General features: G+C 34.5%; 1 protein-coding gene across 3 annotated transcripts in view; it reads right to left on the reverse strand.

Annotated features, from left to right (window-relative positions):
- Positions 1-268: 268 nt before the first annotated feature.
- LOC124365069 (mitochondrial ribosome-associated GTPase 2) overlaps positions 269-21,985 on the reverse strand; it is a 29,475-nt gene continuing 7,758 nt past the window's right edge. For 2 of the 3 annotated variants that reach the window (XM_046820992.1, XM_046820991.1), the window contains exons 2-8: positions 16,444-16,571; positions 12,201-12,347; positions 9,185-9,301; positions 5,856-6,077; positions 2,994-3,132; positions 1,164-1,396; positions 269-484 (exon numbers count right to left, since the gene is read on the reverse strand). In XM_046820992.1, coding sequence (XP_046676948.1) covers positions 335-484; positions 1,164-1,396; positions 2,994-3,132; positions 5,856-6,077; positions 9,185-9,301; positions 12,201-12,347; positions 16,444-16,551 — 1,116 coding nt within the window. In that variant the 5' untranslated portion in view covers positions 16,552-16,571 and the 3' untranslated portion in view covers positions 269-334. The other variant, XM_046820990.1, reaches the window with a different exon arrangement.

Consider the following 21,985-nt stretch of genomic DNA (forward strand, 5'->3'; position numbering starts at 1 on the left):
ACCTGATTTACAAATTATCCTATAGTTCAGTAAAGTACATTTTGTTTGTAGATCTGTATTTATGTTCATGCATCGCTGTCAGTGCAGCGTGTATTCATGGATGACAGCTCAGGCTCAGGCTCAAGTTGTATAACACTATGACTGGTGTGTACTTCACCATGAGTTCAATTGGTTACAATCTTTAATGCTGGTAACCATAAATGTGATAAATGTCAGTAATCCTAGTTTCCTTACAGTGTTTACAACAGGGCAATAAAATATAGATATATGAGTTGAAATACTGTTTTTATTTACAAAAACTGTAGGCAATTGTTATATACATTGATGCTGCAACTTATAGTTTGTCTTGCATTTTATTTTTCATACTTTCGTCATAAATTGAACGTAAAAGATTTAAAAGTGCTAAAAGATTTGTTCCAAATTTTGCTGAAATACAAAGGATAGTTTCTCCTGGCAGATGCTCTTTCAAAGCTTCCACATTATCCTGCAAAAAAAGGAAAGAAATGAAAATAAACACCAAGTACTTAATGGTTCAAAGTTTGGAAAATACTGTAGCAGTCCAACACACCATATCTGTAAAATGTACACTAAGCAAGTAAAATGTTAGTTACAAAGTGTTTAGCTACAGAAACTAAGATAAAATAATCATGGATAAAAAGTATGAGTTAACATTTTAAATAACTTAGAATAAAATGAAATAGTTTACATTTACTATGTTTAAAATTAAATTATTCCAATTATTATAGACATATTTAGCCAAAAATAAATATTATTTAGAGGTTTATTAAAATTGACTAGTAAATTTACAATTGTGTTCACATTTGAAAACGCCTGACTTTGAATGATTAGACAACTAAGTAAAAATTAATGTTTTGATGGATCCCTAATTAAAAAAAAATTTTAATTATGAAAGCTCCAAAGTATATTCTGGCTAATCATGTAAAGTTTGTCAATAAGTGGTTAAAATTTAAACCGTATTCAACCTCAATGCATTCACTCTCAAATACTAAGCAGTTCTTTAAACAAGACTACAAATCCAGATGTCTCATTGAGATTAGTAACTAAGGCTAGTCAAAAGGCGTTGATGTAAATGTCCTGTAAATAGTAATACTAGGCCTGACAAATGGATAAAGCTGTGAACAGATGTTCCAAGTGAGACTCACCTGGGAGCCAGGCACATCTATTTTGTTGGCAAGTATGAGCTGGGGTCTCTGCGACAAGGGTTCACTGAAACAGGACAGTTCGTGCCGCAACATTTGGACGTCTTGCCATGGTGTGGGACCTGACACGTCCACCAGTAGCAACAGTGCCGCGCACCGCTCTACATGACGTAGGAATGAGATCCCGAGCCCGCGGTTCTTGTGCGAGCCCTCTATTAGTCCTGGCAGATCAGCAACTACCAACCAACATGAAGTTTTTTCAAACGGTGTTGTTACATTTAATACAATATTTCTTATGATTTAAAAATTTTCCACATGATAACCAAGGCCAAATGTATCTGACAAGGTCAAAGTTATCATTTAATATATATATTTTCATACACAATTCAAAACATATGTATTTACTTATATGTTAACACCAAAGTGTTTCTTTTTATTCCATAAAATCTTCATTACATAGTTGTAAGCGATATGTTTTGCAATAGAATATGTATGTATATTGCATAAGAGGCTGCAGGTATCCTAGACTTATAACCTCAGCAATCATATCCTTCCCCTTTATTGCACAGCAAGATGGAGGAAGCTTCAACAGCAGTTTTGTAATTATTTTTCTATTAATTTTTATTTTCAACAATAAAAATCCAAAATAATTAGGAAGATATTACACGTTGGAGCCTTAGTGCTTCAATTTTAAAAACAAAAAAGAGTTTATGATTCAACTCCTAAAATATTTTTGTATTTTTTCCAAGGATTGGCTTAGATTGATTCTTTCAGAAGGAACTTCAACTTAAGTTCTGTACTGACAAAATTAAATTAACAGGCTTGCTACAGGTAGATTAAAGTTATAAGTCCAATAAACATACACTTTTGCTTTAACCCATTGCGGATCACTGACGAGCTGGGCTCGTCACGCAGCGGCCGGGCCTAACGGCACGATGACGAGCTCAGGTCGCAAAAGCGGTCTGCTTTTAAATTTCCCTCCAAATAGTTCTTTTAATGTCTGATAGATCGGGCGATCGTCTTCACTTGTCAACTAAGAGTATGTAACAACGGTCTACATTTAGAGTTTTAAAAAGTTTTATAAATATCCTACAGATCGCAGTTGTATGTCGAAGTTGAAAAATCATTCATATGAGTTTACTCTCTGCTTTTGAGCGCTTCTGATTGGGAGTTTTCCTCAGTTGTTATTATAATACTTTTGAGGTTAGTGACACAACAAAAAGACGCAGACATACATGTTGGCGGGTGTAGTCTAGACAATGGCCCAGATGTTGTAATCGGTTCGCCCGAGCCGCTTTATTTAGACTATGATTCAGACATCATCCCTGCCACCCCGGAACCTTGCTCGCGTGTTATCGTTCCTACATCACGGATACACAGCAGGCCCATATTCCATCTGAACGAATACCATCACAGCCGAATTTTCTGGTATACGATAGCGAGCGATACTGTGGCGCACCATTGCTGTTCGTGCGGCCGCTGGCCGTAAATTAATTCGTGCCCGCGCGCCAAAACAATACAATCCACAATGGGTTAAACCTATTTTACTTTTTATTACTTTACAATTGGACAATATTATATCTCTACTTTAATTAATAATGCTTGTGAAAACCCTTAAAACATTGAGGCGTATTCTCACAAAACATTGGCATTCAATACATGTTGAACTGTGTGACAAATAATGAGAACTATGTACATCTTATTTTCATTGATGCTACTTTTAATCTTAAAGATTAGCAATAAAGAAAAAAAAGTGAAGGTCATTCATAAATTAACAGGTAAATGTGTTCTAACATTTATATAAACAGTATGAGCTGACTAACGATTTCTGACCTGCTATTTGTTCATAGTCGCTGTACTGGACCACGCCCAGATGTGGTTTCAGGGTAGTGAAGGGGTAAGGGGCAATCTTTGGTCTGGCCCTCGATATTGCTTGTAGCAGAGTGCTTTTTCCCGCGTTTGGCATTCCTAGCTGAAAACATAAAGTTGTTTTGCAGTTAAATTTGTAAACTTTACAAAGGAAAAAATTAAAGGTAGCAAGATAAACTATAAAAATAAAATTAAATAGAGTCTATACTTACATATTTATTAATAAAATACTATAAGAACAAATCGGTAGTCTGAAAAGTTCAAATACATAAATATCTGGATTACTACAATTGTTCTTTTCCATTAAAAGTAACTTAATTTTTTGTTATTTGCAAAATGAACGATTTTTGTAAGCTGAATTATAATGAATTGATAATACTAATATTAAAAAAAATCTATAACAATTATGCAGATTTTTATACCTTTCTCCTGAAGTATTATACATTGTTATTTTCCTTTACATGGCCTAGTTAAAACTCTAAATTTTATGTTAAGGTTATTATAATATATTTGAAAACTGAATATAAACTAAAATAACTATTTCTGAAAATACCAATAACCAGGGTTCCCAATTAATCTTAATTGTCAAATTCACAGCTGTGACAGTAAGATAATAATTTCACGGTCCATTATTTTTATAAACAGGATTAAGAATAACTGTTAACTAGTTATTTATAACAAATTGTTTATTGACTTATTATTAAAAATGTGCAAAACAGTTTTCATAATTTACGCTGTTATGTTCAAAAGACATTCAAAATTAAATAAATGATTTTAAAACGATGATCTCCTTCCAGTATACGAGGTCTGTCCAAAAAGTATCCGACCAGTAGGCGGCCACGGCGTAACCGATCGGCTTGAACCGGTTATTGGATGGGAGGGGCAAGCCTACTCCTTCCCATATTAGGCATTGAATACGATCCGGTCACTCAGTGAGTCACAGCGCTCTGTTCCATACAGTACTGCCATGTGTGTGCGTCGCATTTCAATATGACTGAAGGTGTTGAGCAGTGCATTTGCATGAAATTTTGCCAAAAACTTGGCCATTCAGCATCAGAGACGATTACTATGATACGGAAAGATTATGGTGACATTGTCTATGGGTGATACACAAATAAAAGAGTGGTTTAGGCGGTTTAAAAATGGCCGCATATCAGTGAGAGTGATGACCGATCTGGCAGGCCCTCAACGGCCAGAAATGCTGAAAATGTTGAATGTGTTTGTTCAGCAATTAATGAAAACCGTCGATTGACTGCCCAAGATCTGGAAGAAGATTTAGGAATACCAAAATCGTCAGTTTGTAACATTTTACATGAAGATTTAAAAATGAACCGTGTTTCGGCAAAATTTGTTCCTCGGCTGCTGATCGAAGACCAAAAAAACTGTCGACTTGAAATCGCACAGGACAATCTGGATTTGATAAAAAGTGACCCAGGGCTATTTAAAAAAGTTATTACTGGTGATGAGTCATAGGTTTATGGCTATGACCCTGAAACAAAGGCTTAATCTTCACAGTGGAAAACTCGCTAAGAGCAACGGCTGAAAAAAGCAAGACAAAGTCGAAGCAATGTCAAGACAATGCTGACAGTTTTTTTTTTACCAGGACGGCGTTGTTCATCACGAATATGCTCTAAGAGGCCAGACAGTGAATAAGGAGTATTATCTTGAGGTCCTAAGGCGGCTACGAGATGCAGTGCGAAGGAAACGACCTGAACTGTGGACAAGCCGTGACTGGATCCTGCACCACGACAAAGCACCAGCTCATTCCTCAAATCTTATTCATCGTTTTTTGGTCAAACATGACATCAACCGACTACGACAGCCTTCCTACAGTCCTGACATAGCTCCTTGTGACTTCTGGCTATTTCCGAAATTAAAAATTCCTTTGAAAGGAAAAAGATTTAACGATGTTGAACAAATAAAATAAAATGCTACGAAGGACCTATTAGCCATTCCGCAAAATGAATTTAAGGAGTTTTTCCGGAAGTGGGAGGAGCGTTGGAATAAGGTAGTGGCTTGTGGAGGGGAGTACTTTGAAGAGGACCAGATTCCAGATTGCTGTTGCCTCCGAGTAACGTCAGTTCATGCCAGACGTCAAGGTCGGATACTTTTTGGACACACCTCGTAAATGTATTCCAAAATTTTAACTACCGTACTACGAGAAATGTTTTAACTGTTATAAATAATAGACGCTGCCAAACCAAGCTGAGTAGACATCATTAACAAATCAGACTTTGACAACCAGTGTGTTTTATACAAGAAAATGGACCAACATTGTTGGCCAAAAGCAACTGTACAAATCACTCACATACACATGAAGAACAAGGGTTGGCTCAATAGAAAAATATGACTAATTTTTGTAAACTATTAAAAATTTAGATTTTAGTAAATAAATTACTATATATTTCGTATAAAAATGATTGACAGTTTTCTTTACCAGCCTACTATACTGGCTTAAGTTACTGTTAAACTTCCAATGCTAAGTATACCTATCTAACCATATTGTCCTTCAATAATATACACATGAAAGTACTGGGCCCCACTGCCTCCTAAAATCTTTTAATTTCACCCTCGAGCAAAAACGTTTGGAGACCACTGGTCCAAGGCATTGGTCTTAAGAGTTGAGTTAACGCAGGATCAAATGCTGCACTGGCCAGTGCCTTATTTAATAATATTGTCCATCTTGTACCATACTGACTCTTCCTCTTATTCTGCTTTTTAAGTTCTCCAAACTGATTTATAGTCTTGGGGGAATGGCAAAACAAAGTTATTTCTTTAGATTGGTCCTTTCTTTTTATACGAATAAAGTATTATTGGTTGACTTACCAGCCCGAAGTGTGCCATACTGCGAATCTCGATGACGTAGGACAGATTCTCACCTAATGCCCCGTATTCTGCCACTTCAGGGCTCTGCGTTGTGTCAGAACAGAAGAAGGTGTTGCCGTGACCACCTGCGCCTCCTCTTGCCGCCACGAACATAGCTCCGTCACGGTCCAGGTCTCCAACCACCCTCAGATTCTGGTCTTTCACTATTGTTCCTACCGGGACCTGAGACACACCTCATTATTATTGTGGTGAAATTTGTCAGAGGAAATCAGTATGTTCAAATTATTGATAAATCTTTTGGATGTTGAACAGTAATGAAGTTGAGAGAGAACTAAATAAAAGATAACTATATTAATTATTTGAATTTAACAATTTGAAACATTCATTGGGTAAACATTTATTAATAACCCTTTTGGGACTCCTTAAAAAGTGCTAATTTCTGGTTGTATTTAAATGTTCAGTTAAAGTACAGTGTTGTATTTTTTAAACTAACACTTTTTATTTTGAAAAAAAAGGGTAATAAATGAGTTTTTTAATGAATAGGCTTTAAATGTAGAGTAAGAAGGTATAAAATAGTGGTTTTTGATACACTATTATATTTTTATTTTATACTTCAATACTCAAAACAAATAATACTTTGTTGTTGTTTTAAAACCGAAATCCCAAGTTTAATGTATATTTTAAAGCTGTTAAAAAAAAGAAACAAGTGGGGGGAAATAAATACTTATGAAATTGTAAGCTACCAGCATAAGTGGTCAGAGTTGTATATATACATTATGTTACAATTACATATTTACTAGTTCGTACTGATTAAAGTAATACTAAACAATATGTTTTGTCTTCTACATATATTTTATTTACATTTATTAATTAAAAAACAAATCATTCAAATCTTCTAAATTACTGTACCAACTTAAACACATCAGTTCCAAGGTTAAGCTAATCTGTAGTGATATGGGTTGAGGGTTGGGAATATTCCCAATGGGAGGGAATTTATGAAATGTGAATATTGCCGGGCATATTTCTTTTGCCCAGGAATATTCCCAAAAATTGGGAATTTATGACAATGTTTTGATTTTCAATATTTTAACACTTTCTAAAAGTTAACCTTAAAACTACGTTAACTAAGGAAATTAATACATTTTAATTCAAGAATTATCATTTCATGCATTAATTTGCTGTAAAAACAATATCCTGGGAATTTATAGAACTAAATGAACTTCGATTCCTACACCAACATTAAAAACTCAAGCATTTTTTACAAGTAATTTCTCTTTGGAACTCATGTTTAAACATCTTAGGTCAACGAACAGGCTGATCTGGACCCATCAATTAAAAGGAACCACCTAGACGATGCTTGTTTTGGATTAGAATAGAAAAAATTATAAATTTGCTTAAACCAATTGTTGATCATATCACATTCATTGAATTAAATGACCCACAAATACATAGTCAGAAAATTAAATAAACTAGACACATGTAGGAAGAATACCAAAATCATCCATGTAACAGTCCGAAGAAAAGAAATTCATAGAAAAGTTCATTAAGAGAATAAAATTTGGCATCGGACCAAACCATCTCATACCATTTATGCTGGGCCCTAAAATGCAGGGTGATTTGCTTGACCTTATGGAACTACTTAACACCATAGGTTTTTGTTTGTGCTCAGCAGCAGATGACTTTGGACGTTATAAAAGTAAGAGAAAGTTTAGTTGACTACCAACACAAGGAAGGCTTATCTTCAAGAAAGTTTCTTTGAAAAGGGATGGACGATAAAGATAAAATTATCAAGCCTATTTCATGGTGGGCGGGGTTAAGAGGTGCTTGTAATTGGTAGATGTAGCCATAAGAATACTGAGGGCACCACCAGTAACTTCAGCTGCCAAAGAGTACACTTAGTACGTTTTCTTGTAGAAAAGAAACTGTCTTCTGTCTGAGCGAGGAGTAAAACTAATATTTCTTTCTTACAGCTGGAAGCTCATGAATGCTCTATCTCTAAAAGAGGAAAAGAAAGAAACAACCAGAGGAAACAGGAGGAGAGGCTGGAGACAATGAAATTTTTAGATTGAAGAAGATGATGAGATCGAGTCAAGTAATGACGATTTTTTTCGATTTAGAAATGTAGAAGAGAAAAAGGATAAAGAAGATTTAATGAACGTAGAGAGTGACAGTAACTAGGGAACTTAAAAAAAGATTGAATATGGGAAGAAAAATGCTGTATAATATAAACCATTAAACCTTTTGCCTTTTAGCAGTTATAATTTGATTTTTTATAACGATTTTACACTCTAGTTTTCTAATGTTTTTATTCAATCAATAATAATATTTTTTAAACATATACGAGCATTTGTGTTTTATTTTATCACACAATTATTACACTGACCTATTATTTTGAGCTGTTTCACTTTGCAAATTATAAATTCTCAACAATTTTATTTAATTATAATTTTATTTTAAAGTATATTTCAGTTTTTGAGTTTGATTTAACCACATAATTTACTGATTTTACCAATTAATTTCCAGGTTTTTAACTATCTTGGTAAATAATCATAAATTCCCTGGGAATATTTCCTAGATTTTAAATTCCTGAGAATTTAATATCACTACTAATCTCCCACAAGGTAAGGGATTGGATAACTACTGTTGCTACTGCTTTTGGTATGTTCCTATTGAAGGTAGCAGAACATTAACCCACATGTATGCTACTCGTTCTTAGACAAATTTTTGATAGTTTGAATGAAAATTTAGGCATTTGCCTTTGTGTGTTTTCTTTCCCTATTTCTTAATACACACACATCAACAAAATTTGGACACACACCATGACACTAAGGTCTAGGACCAGAATATAGGGCCAGAAGCGTCTAGCCTTTCCTTCCCCTCCTGGTCCATTGTTTCAGATAACACAACGTGGTGCCAAAGAAAGAGCCAAAATTGATTTTCTTGTTAATATTTCCCTTATGCCTATGCTGGTGTGACGTGTGATTGTTTCTCGTACTCGTGCGTGTGCTCGGAACTTGAATTCTGTGCAGTGACAATGTCTGGACTGGACTCCAAGCAGCTTTCAGGTATATTTGAACCCTTTTCTTTCCCTTCTTTTCTTCTTTCTGTTCTTTATTTTTGTATGTATCAATAATCCCCCCCCCCACATGACAAAGAGGATAGATTTCAATCTTCAAAACGTTGTGTTAGAACTTTTCTAACATACAAAAGTGGCAAATGTCCATAATTCTGATAACCAGGTTGTCTACTACCATCTGTTTGGAAATTTCAAGTTTTCTAAAACCAATAAAACATAATGCATGCCTTTAACTAAAAATAATATATAGTACCTCTACAATTGTATGACTTGCATTCTTCCCGTGACAGTCCTTATTGTAACCCTTTTCTCCAGATAACCCTTTCAGCTCAGGGGTTATGTGGTTCAGGCTGGCTACATTGCGGGAGGCCTGCAACAGAGACCCCTCTAATGTATAACTGTTGTGCAAATGTTGAAAATTTGAAAATAATCTTAACAGACAACAGAGTGATATTTGTTTGAAGAGACAACTACCAATAATGAATACACAGAATTATACTGTTCAAATCCGTATCTTGCAATTTATTGTCTACATACTGTAAATAAAAAACATGAGAATAAACAACAAATTAGAAGGGAGTAGAGATTTCCATTATTCAACAGGTGCATGTCTTGGAGAAAACAGTTTTAATTCTAGTAATTAAAACTCCTGAATATATGTTCAAATTTTACAGAAATTGCACAAAATTTTACACAACAAGGTCCAGTATTTGACTTTTATTACTCTTCAAAGTTAATATCTAGCTGTGTCTGTAACCTTACAGAAGATATTTTTCCCATTGTGTCAAATTAATATTAGTTAAAGGTTATGAATAAAATCTCTCTTATGAGAGAAATCAGGGAGCTCTACAATAGTACGGATGTAATAGGAGAAATAAAGTGCAGAAGACTCCGTTGGGCAGGCCATGTTTTGAGAAGAGAAGAGGAATGCAAACTGAGGAGGGTAATGTACGGTAACCCAGAGGGAAGACGGCCCCGTGGGAGACCGAAAGTGAGATGGTGGCACCAGGTGAAGGCTGATATGGAGAGGATGGGCGCTTCAGAGGAAGATGCAGAGGACCGTTCAAGATGGAGGAGCTTTGTTGGTGCGGCTAAATATCACCTCCGATATAAATGGCCCTGGGAGTAAGTAAGTATGAATAAAATTACTAGAATTCTGCCTTTAGTCTCCATTTAAATGTTTAAAATGGATTTAGAAGAAAATGTGCTGGCCAAATGTTGTTACATCAATAATAGTCTCTTTATAATGATGAACTGGATTAATTTAATTTAATATTAAAGAATTAACACATTGGAGTCTGGCTCGCTATTTGCTGTTTTTATAACCCGGTCTGCATAAATTAATTGGTTTTCACATTTTGTTTTTAGAAAAATGTTAAATATTATGTTTAAGATATTATATTTTCTTGAAAGTTCTATCTTTCCTCTTTAAAATGATATGTAAAACTGTATTCCTATAAAATGTAATTAATTTTTAAAAAAAATTTCAAAACTTACATTTTTTGAAGAAAAATAAAAACTCCCGCATGTCTTGTGTCACTTGAAAACTAACTTTTGAATAAATAAAACAAGTAATTTCAATTTTTTTAAAGGCATTTACTATATACATATTTACAAATAATTATTTTAATTACCAAAAAATTTCAAATGCTAAAAAAAAAGTTTGTTGTCGTAGACAGACTGACGACGACGCGCCAGGCCACGTCAGTGGATAAACAAAAGCCTTAAGCGGGTATGACGTAGTAGCGCCTAGCGGAATTGTTCTGAACTGACCATTAACGCTGGCTTTCTAATGCAGCAGACGGCACTCGAATATCACTCGAGCAACTCCGTATATCAATCGGCAAAGCTGTGCTCGAGTCACGCTCGAGCGCCGGCCGGGGGTTTAAACAATGGCGCTCGAGTCTGGCTCGAGCGTAGACTCGAATGTGTTAAAATTCATCTACATTCAATGAATTTACAGAATTTGCCACGGTGAGTCACATGAATTAATGGTTACACTATTATTGATTGAAATAGATTTTGCTTCTCACAGGACAATTTTAGAATAAACTTTTATATGTGCGTTAATGGTAGACAAGATAAGAGAATTTTGGCAACAGATAAAAAGCTATTCAGTTATTTAAAAATCCTTAATCTCTCATTTCCATTATGATCTCCATGTACCGGCACCAAATGTAGGAACTGGATGTAGTCTTATTGGACATCAGTAATGTCACATTTCTGATGGGTTGGCTTGGGAATCAAGATGGTAAATTGACTTTTGCTGCAACTTTTCATGGCTCCTAAACCTTGCTATGCATTTCTGACTATCTGGGCATCCTTTATAATGTACCTATTCCTCTTATATGAGGCGTAGCTAGAAAATAATTGGATTAGTATTGGCAGAGCGACAGAACAAACGCAATAAGGCTGAATATCATACGACCGGTCACATGGACAAGGAAAGTGTTAGGCAAATTCTTCATGAAAAATTCAACATGAAAAAAGTGTGTTCAAAATTGGTTCTAAAGTGTCTCACCTGAATCGAAGAAATGCTGTAGAATGATTTGTTCTGACATCTTACAAAAAGTGATCCTACGTTCTTAAAAAACGTGATTACCTGCGATGAATCATGTTTTTTTTTTACTTACAATCCCAAAACAAAACGTCAATCGATGCATTGGAAATCCCTTGCTTCTCCACAGCAAAATTAATTTAGGTTTTTTTACTGTAATAGTGTAGCTTGATTTCCTCTCAAACATATATGACATCCGTAAGTATTAGGAGCCGTAAGCATTGATTCTTCCCCATCAATAAACAAATCAGGGAAGAGAACATCATGGGAGTTTTACTTACAGTACACTGTTTTGACCTACTGTTTGTCTACAGGAGAAGGATGGCAGGGTTGTAGTAAAAATGCAAAACTTGTATTCTTTGGTAAAATATTGATCATACAATAATGTTATTTCATCCAAAATGGCATATAATGGCATGTGAGATTATGTGAAAATATTTGCTTGTTGTTTTGGTATTGAAAGAGATGTTAACAGACAGAAGCTCAGTCAATCATCTCACTTACACATAAATTTTACCTTAAACTATTTGTTCTTAAGTAAATTTGGAAATATAATTTTTGAATTAATTTTGACTAGGTAAAGCTAAAATATTCCAGAAGAAAATTGACAATCTAATTGATTAATAAGTTTCCAGAAGAACAAAATGTTTTACAGAGACCTAGGATCTGTCTACTTTCCCAGATATATTATTTTCCATGTGCAAATTATTACCAAAAAGATGACATGTCCACCATTTCCTCCATCGCCTCCGTCTGGACCAGCTTTATCATTGGCATACAGTTGTAGGAATGAGACACAGCCATCCCCACCTTTCCCTCCAATCACCCTTACAGATTTCATGTCATCAAATGACTGCACCTGCAAACAACGGACAATTTTATGTAAATTTATATGGTTTATATGGAAATACGCAAACTAACTTTCCAAAATTACAGAGATTTTAGATTTTTGCTAAGTAAAACGAAGTTGTCGAGCAAGTGAGACAAAGTTTTGTCCTGTGAAATCAACCCAGTGTGCATCTTGTGAACAGCGAGTCCCACATACGATGGTTTGGCATATGTAGAGAAAATGTTTGCATTTTAAACTGTACAGATTGTTGCTTTTACAAGCAATTAAAGACACTGATAAGATCGCCCGGTAGAATTTCTGTGTGGATGTGTTAAATCAATTGGATGATGATGAATATTTCTTGGCAAACACAATCTTTTCGGATGAGCCTACTTTTCACTTAAGTGGAAAGGTTAACACACAAAACTGTAGGATTTGGGGAAGTGAAAATCCACATGAAACATTGCAACATGCTTGTGATAGCCTTAAGCTGAACGTGTTTTGTGCGTTGAGCAAGGCGAAATTGTATGGCCTTTTTTTTCCAAGAGAGAACCATCAATAGGATAGTGTACTTGGATTTGTTGCAACAATTTTTGATCCCATAGATCCATTAGGATGACCGAGAACAAAATGTTTACTTCATGCAACATGGCGTACAACCGACTGATGTCCGGGAATTCCAATGACCGCTTTCCAGGTCAATGGATTGTCTGTAATGTACCCCGCGTTCTCCAGACCTGACAGACTTTTTTCAGGAGCTTCATCAAGATATGGTATATCTACCTCCTTTCTCTACAACACTACCAGAACTTAAGAGCAAGAAATCAACTACCGATGGGATGTCTGCAGGATAACCGACAGAATCCACATGGATCATCTTTAGTTTAAGGTAAAAAAAACTTAATGTGCTTTCCCTTAAAACATCACTAAAAACAGCTTCACATTTTTTTGAATAAATTTATATGAATTTTTCAAAGTTATAAAGTCCTTTTTGGAACACCCTGTACAGGGTGAGTGTACATTTTCTGAGTTGATAGGAGTTGTAAATAGTGATAGCTTTAGTCAAAACTCTTGATGTCACCAGAGTTTTTATTCCGAGAAGATTGCTGTTAGCATTGGTAACAGTCTGAACATTGCACTGCCTTGTATTTTCATACATTTGTCACCTTCCCACTAATTCTGTTGCTGCAACGACACCACTCATTGAGTTTATAAAATTTTCTATTTTGTGTCCCATAAAACTTACTATATTTGATAGCCCCAGAAAAAGAAATACAGTGTCCACAAAGTTATATCACACATTCAAATAACTTTATTTACAGAAGTATATAAAACACAGGAAATGAGATTAACATGAGATTAAAGAGTACTTTAAACAGATTTACATCAGTTTATCTGAGCTCAATATGAGCATCATGAATTGCCGCTATACACGTCCAAGCAAACTTTGATCTCCTCCTATACTTTGAACAGGACTCTAGGGTAAATGTCGCAGCTCTGATTAGTTTCTTTATGTGTTCAATATACAAACGTTACTACGACATTCCAGACAAGTGAAGTTAACCCCATCACTAAAAGCAATTTGGTTTATAAAAATTTTAATACAGTCCATTTTCATACAGAATAACAACAGCAAAGTCATAACTCTTTAATTTGTCATCTGGCTTTAAAGCATGAGATAATTTAGGGTTTTTAAGCCTTTTCTTCAAAAATTTGTTAACTGTATTCTTAGGGACATTCAACTCCTGTCCATGTTTCCACACAGACTTTTTTTTGCCCTTCTTACAAAACTGTTTTTAATGTTTTCGACGGTTGTATCTCATATTTTATTCCTTAAACATGCTATCCCATCAATAAATTCTGCAACAGTAAGAGGGATTATATGATGACAAGTTTTCGTAAAGACATTAACCACAGATGACAACAATGGGTAACTCAACTAATTATAACAAAACCTTATAAACATTTTTTTTAAAATTTACATCTGTTTTCATAGACCTGCGAATCAATAATAGAGTAGCTATAATCAATTAAAAGTGTGACGAAACTTTGTGGACACACTGTACAGCAGGGAAATATCTGGAGATATTGCCGTCTGGTGAACAGAGTCAAGTCTTCACACTCATTCCCCTGGATACTGCTAAAACACAACACTCACAGTGATTCCAGTCCAGATGTTTCATCAAAAAGCGTTTCTTAGAAATGATTAATCTGCATGGCAAGTGGATTTTTTCAGTCCAAAGACGTTTTTAACAAAATTTAAAAACCACTTAAAAATGCTTCATTGTCATTGTTGAGCATCTGCATTTTTCGAATGGATTCAAACACCATCATATTTTTTTCTGTTGTTAAAAGTTTGTGTACTCACTGCACTCGGTGTTTGATGTATGTCAATCCATTCTGTACAAATTTATTGTAGGGATTTGTTTGATGCCCCTTGTAACAAAAATTTTAATTGGAATTAATATTGAAGCTTCAATGTATAAAGATAACCAAATACAAGACAGAACGGAGAAAAAAATGTAAATGGGAACCGCAAAATATAAAATTGAAATAGACTTGTGTTGAAGTTCATTGGACATAATAAAAATGCAAAAATAGCATCCAAAAAAAGATATGTTACACTAAGTTGCCAACCTATTGGAGTGTGAAGTATCGCAAATTCTCAATTCTTTGATAATCACACTAGAAATGTACAAAAAAATGCTACTTTTCCACAACTTCTATTAACTTTTTAAAAGAATATGTACTTTTTCATAACCTGTGCAAAACACTCCAAATGGCTTGCCAGTTGGAGGGTTAATCTTTATTAAACTTTGTGTACATTGTGTATTGCATTGTTATATTCAGAAATGAAAATACATATTAAGCAGCTTAATTGTTGGAGCATTTGAATACTAGGATTATTGTTATTTGTAGAAGCTTCTGCAAATAAACAGATTGTTCATTTTAGTACATGTGTGTAGGGAGAAAAGTACCTTAAAAAACACTCTACGAATTGACCTTAAAAGTATTTACACTTTTCTTCAGGAAATCTTAAACAATATTTTGAAACAAAGTGGTTTTGCCACCCAGAAGATATTTTTCCAGAAATACTGGCATGAAGATTGCAATATTCAGATTACTAGAAATAAACATAAGTTATTATTATAAACATAAAAGTTATTGGATGACTCTTGGAGCAATTGGAAAATCTTCTTAAATAGTAAATGTTATTAAAACAATACTTCTCCAATATAGTTTATTTTTTGGACAAGGCCTTTAGAAAACCAAAGGTTTCATCATCAGGCGACTTCACAAATTAATATTTACATTATTTTTATTACAATTAATATTAAAATACCATATGGTGTAAATATGCAAATACATAAATTTGTAAATATTTCAGCCAGTATGAAAAAATTTGATATGACTGCAGTTTAATTTTTGAATAAATTGAGAAGAAAGACTGGAATTTTCAATAGGACCTTCTTCATTTTTTATGAGTTTTTCTTTATTCCTGTTTGTGTTTAGTGTTTCTCAAGCATTTAACTTCATTTGTTTTATTACTTCTGCTATTAATTTAAGATTTTTAATTGATATTCTGTGTATTGATTCAATGCAGTGCTTGGCTGCAGCAGATTTTTCAACTCTTCCATATTTTGTGCGTGATAAGTGCTCTTTGAATCTTTATTGTTCTTTTTGTTAATATTATAAAAGTTATGTTAGGTAGCCTTCTTAATTATAATGTGGTAATATAATAATTTTGTTATACAGATCTAAGGAAATAAATGAAGTGTATTGACGGGATTAGTTTATATTAAAATTTTTTTGTAATTTCATAGTTTGAATTTACCAATTATGATCTTAATTTTAAATGTTTGTTGAAACACACCTAACCTTTAAACGTCAAATTGGAGTACAGTAAAACAAATACAACCAAGACAGTAGGTAACATAATTCAACTTAACTAAATTAGCTGATTTGAGTTAAACTAGTACACTAGTTAAACCAGTTTTAATTTTTTAATAACAGCCCTAAGCAATAAATTTTAATATTTAATTTTCAAATTGTTGTTTATAAAACTAGTACTGTAGTTATCTATAAAGAACTACTTAAACAAATAATTCCAAATGAGTTTACTTACCATAGCACTTTTTGATTTAGGTTTTTTGCTTCTCAAAGGCACAGCAGTGGGTTTACTTGAACAGTAACGAATTAATTTAACACTGACATTTGACAGGCGTTGCAGCATTTTTAAAAGTCTTCACGCAACTGTAAACAAAGTCTTTAGTCACAATTTGTTTCATGTAATATTTACGCGCAGTGATTTAGATATGAACTTAGCAATTATATTCTCGTGGATGTGTATAACTCTCTTTCTGTGTAAAGGGGCTGTGTGCGAAGTGTACGTGATGCGATAGCAATAACACACTAACTCTCTATCCGTAGGGAGGTACGTACTGAGACGTTCTGTTTTAACAATCATATCTCCTGCTAAAAGCCACAAAACCAGAAGAAATCTATTCTCAAACTGATCTTTCAAATGGAGCGGTACTGACAGGCCCAAATCAAATGCGTGTTCTTTTGGAAAAAGACTTTTGGGATGAAATGTCGGCTTTCCAGTACCGGAGCTATCAACCTTGCCGTCCCACAAAGATCTCCAGTCTTCCAGTTGGAACAAGACTTGAGCCAGTAGGTCTACATGTATGATGTGACAAGATATTCCATTGGGGAGGACTAATGTCTCAACCGCACTAAAAGCTTGAAATGTGTCTGAATTTAAAGGTGTAACAAGCATTTTGCTTTTCCATGCTATATCTTCTATTTTAACAACATTCAAGAGCCAGCCAGATTGGAAAACAGTTATGAGATGGGAAAGATACTCGTAAAACACTGAAATTGATTCAGATCCAAACATCATCAATTGGCATCTTACAGGAGCCTTAGAGAAATCCTTGAGGTCAACAGGTTTAGTTTTCATCACAACTTTTACAACAGAGCAATCACCATTAATATTTTCTTCTTTAAGTTTGCTGAAAATTTTCATCACATCAATTACAGATGGTTTTGAACCAGTATTACAATAACTCTCTACTGGCTCACAAGTGTTGAATTTAAAACCCAGTTTTTCCGACAGAGTTTTGCATATATACGATGTGGGAGATTGAGGGTTTGAAAACGGGTTTCTCATGTGGCAATCGAGAAATTCAAAAATCATGTCTTCCGACATATTCTCAACTGAAAACCACTTATCAAGGTCTTCTAGAAGGATACGAGGTGGGTCTTCTGTTTTAAAAACATGAACAATGGCGTTTTCACAGTGGAAACTCTTTTCACAGCTTCTGTAACCAACATTGACATAGTGTGGGAAGCTGGCCAGGTCAAATGGTTCAATTATGTGCAACACAAAGTCGGAATACGCCGCCATCTCTGTCACCTGCCATGTGTCGTGCCAGTGCCGTCGCTTTGTGTCCGCTGATGTACCGCCCTGGCCATCGCACAGTGCTACTACCACCTGCCCACTCTCAGCCAATACTTCTCTTGCACTGCAGAAGAAATCCTTTAAGAGTTTGCGATTCAGATGTATCTTCATTTTACCTCCAACATGTGGAAAATTGAATATGATTTTGTTGAACTTTTTCTTTCCTACTGCCAAATGGCATTTCAGATTAGTTGCATCAACATTAAAAACAACATTAACACCTGAAACAGAGATTTTTATTGGTAAATTTCTGAGTTTAATTTATTAACTCAATAACACTTTTTCCAAGATACCTTTAATAATTTTATGTACATGAATAAAACTAGTTTGATAATTATCTCACACTTTCTTTGGAATGAATAAACTTTATTTTTATATATACATATAACATACTGTGCTGTCATAGAATATTACCTCTTTGTATTTTTAATGACATATGTTTTTATTTAGTACAAAATTGTTTATGTTACTATTGTTATTATTAATTTCATTCAGTTGTGTGAGTCCGAAGATGTACTCATTGAGTACGAAAGGCCTCACAAAAATAAAAAACTTTATGTTATTGGAGAGTTTGTTTGAATTAATATATGAATAGAAATATTTATAATCTAGGTATTTAAAGCTCAGTCTTATTAATATAAAAACTAGTGGCTAACAGGTACATAATTTTTAATTAACTGTATTTTTATTAACGCTTTGAATGCTGTAGCTATTGTGCTATGCTACCTTCTTAAATTGCCGACCTAATTTTTGTATTTATGCAGGATTTACAGAAAAAAATTGTTCAATGACCACTGACAGGTTTCTATAATGTTGTTTTTGCAATTATAATATAGTAAAAAAGAATACATTACATATTTTTTTACTATAAATAAAATAAAATATTTTTTAAATATTTGTTAGTAAAATTTTTACTTTTTTATAAACTATTGTTTCATTTAAAATTTTCCATATGTATAATTAATTAATCTTGTTTGTAAAATCTGTATTTTTCTGAATAAATCTCATTATTTCAATTTTTAAAGATGTTTATAAGATATTTCATGGTGTTAAAGGCCATGATCACCAGCATCAACTAGCCTACTACTGAGAAATGTTAACCTTATACTCTCGTCTAAAGCCTGTAAGAGACGGTTTTCATTATATGTTAAGTTTTCTTCACTAATTGTTATAAATAAAAGACATCTGATAAAAGCACAAAATAACACTACTCACTAATAAACTAATGTTAACAATAGATGTCAAACTTTTATGTAATTGGCAGCAATACCGGAAACAAAGTTTATTGCTACGGAAACATCCAAATATCAATATTGGTATAATTACACTAATAAATGTAAACTGTACACTGCTTTATCATTTGTTTTCAAATCAAAACATAATTACAATATGTAGTATACTGTGGTACTAGCTGAATGTGTAATTCACAATTCATAGGCTAACAGACCATAAGGCTAGTTGCACACACACCGATTTTGGACGACCGATTTTTACCGGCCGTCCAAATTCCAATGTGAACCGGCGCCGATCAGCTGTCGGCGTGTGTGCCAGGTTCCGTTCCCTCATTCAGTTCACTATTGGAATTTGGACGGCCGGTAAAAAATCGGTCGTCCAAAATCGGTGTGTGTGCAACTAGCCTAAGGCTAGTATACTTTTTCTCCTCTCTTGGAACAAGAAGCTGAGAAATTGCACTTTCGGAGTGACAGGATATTCTTATAGAGATAGAGATGGGTAAGGTTGAGGGTAGGGACTGCCTCTTGTCAAGATCCATGAGGAAGGATTTTGGATATTAATCTCAGTCATGTCTCCTCAGAAGAAGTTGAAGCCAACTCTGTATCAGTGTCTGCAGTCAAAGCAGGCAGGGGGTGGCACGTTTGTATGTCTAGGTTAGCAACAGCCCGTAATACTTAGGGAACTCCACCACCAACTCCAACAGTTGACTAGAACTATCAATCTACCCTTGCACACCAATATTTACACACACACACACACATTTGTGTTTAGTGAAGTGCTGCTTCTAGACATCCATGTACAGTTGCCCAGATATAATGGACATATCGGTTCTTGCTATACCCAGTATAGGTTCAACTAGAAGGTATAAATCAGCTAGAAGTGAACTCTCCTGGTATAACATCACAGTTAATAATCATTCCAAAGACCTACGATGAAGAAGAAAAAACAAGCATTAATTGATACATCAAAACATATCAAATACATCTATATGATTTTTCTTTTCCTCCGAGGGAAAAAGACAATTACTTCTGCACGTAGTTCTAAAAGGACCTTTGCGCCTCCCTTACTTATGTTTGTGCCCTCAGAATCTGAAACTTACAGAAGCCAGTCAAATTTGATGGCTCCTGTTCTCTGATTACTTGGGGCTGAGAAGCCCCTAGGAATTTTTTCCTACTTTTAGATATGGCAGGACAGTTTAGCCATAAGTGTTTTGCTGATTCCTCTGCTTCCTCGCAGCATCTACATTCATCAGTCTGACTAAGACCCACTTTAATAAGATGTTTTATACGGGGCCCATGTCCTGTCAACATCCTTAATATCTTATATCCTTTGTTTTAGGAGAGCTGCCCACCTTTAGCATAAGGAAAGATAAACATTTTAGATTGTCTTCGTCCTGAGACCCTACTCCAGTTAAAGGATCTATTCCTCTTTACCCAATCTTTTATGAGAGCTTAGCTGTAGAAGAAAGCTACTTCACAGCCTGGCTCAAGCTCTACCATAAGGGATTCTGTACCTTTTTTGGCATGGATATCTTTTTCGTTTCCATGGTCCGGCACCCAACCAAGTTGAACTCTGTTCTTCTTCTTCATTGCCAGTTCCACTAGAACATTCTTACATTCCCATAAAGCTTTTGAATTAAAATGAGCAGGTGTCAAGTGCCTTTAGCGCAGCCTGGTTATCAGAGAGGATTAAGTATTCTGCTCCTTTTGGCCAAATTTATATGAGTCTTCTGGCGCATGATTCTATTGCCATGACTTCCGCTTGGAAGACCGTAGCGCTAGGGTACAGCTGAGTTAATTCCTGGTCTGTATAAACCATATCCTGCCCTAGACTCAAGGCATGATTCATCTGTGTAAAACTTCTGGACTCCTTTTGTAGGGTAGGCCTTCTTTATACTCCATTTTTCTCTATCTTCAATAGAGACTAGGTGTGGTTTTTCAAAGGAGTATTTCTTAACCATACTTTCTGATACGTTGGTTCAACTTCAGCCTCAGGATCGGTATTTAGATGATATTTAACATAGTACACAGCTGAAATATCTAAGTAACAATATAGCTTCAGTTACTGTGTTAAAGTGGACTGAATGTGTCTCACATTCTAATTGGTAACCAATAAGAGATGACATAGCTAATGGTATTCTCAGGACTTCCTAATGGGCTTCGGTCATACATAACAAAACTAATAAATGCTATGTTAATCATGGGTGTAAATTTTTGTAATAAACTGTTTTATGATTTGTCCTAAGCTCTCAAAATAACTAGTGAGTGAATGTTATCTGCCTTACAATATCTTTACATGTAACAAACTGTGGGGGTCTTATAAAACAATCCAAACTTTAATGTGCCATTCTTTTTTTTATAATACTTTTGAAATGAGAAGTCACTTGCTAGGAGTTTCTATTTAAAAATGTTGACTTACCCTCAAAATACACCTTTTGGGGTGTGGGATTGGAGAGAGTAAAAATTGTCATACATAAAAAACTCCTCAGGTGGTCATAAACATCCCCCACAGTACATCACTCCATTTCTATTCATAATAAAATTAATGGAGGAGAGAAAGACATTTAAGACATCCAGTAAAAATACAGTATATTTGTTATAAAATACTTACAAAAACAACAAAGTGGGTGAAACCAATTTTTCTGCAAAGACGAAAACAGCAACATTATTCTCACTACTTCACTGTCTTAGAACAATAAAAAAAACCAGTGCTATGTTTGGTAACTCTTAACCTTTCCAATGCTATATGAATCATGATACATGATTGATTACATACTATAATAAATGAGATTAAGCAGGTGGTAGCATTCCGTTGATTCAAATCAAATCAAATCTTTATTCACATATACATTGAGTACAGCGATTGTGTCATTTGAATTACAATTGTTAAGTTCGAATTAGGTAAAAAGTATGTACAGTAAGAGTTACAGAATTCGTCATTATTCATCTTCATTGCTGAGTTCTCCAATCCA

This window comes from Homalodisca vitripennis, chromosome 6 (assembly GCF_021130785.1).
Source record: "Homalodisca vitripennis isolate AUS2020 chromosome 6, UT_GWSS_2.1, whole genome shotgun sequence".
NCBI lineage: Eukaryota > Metazoa > Arthropoda > Insecta > Hemiptera > Cicadellidae > Homalodisca > Homalodisca vitripennis.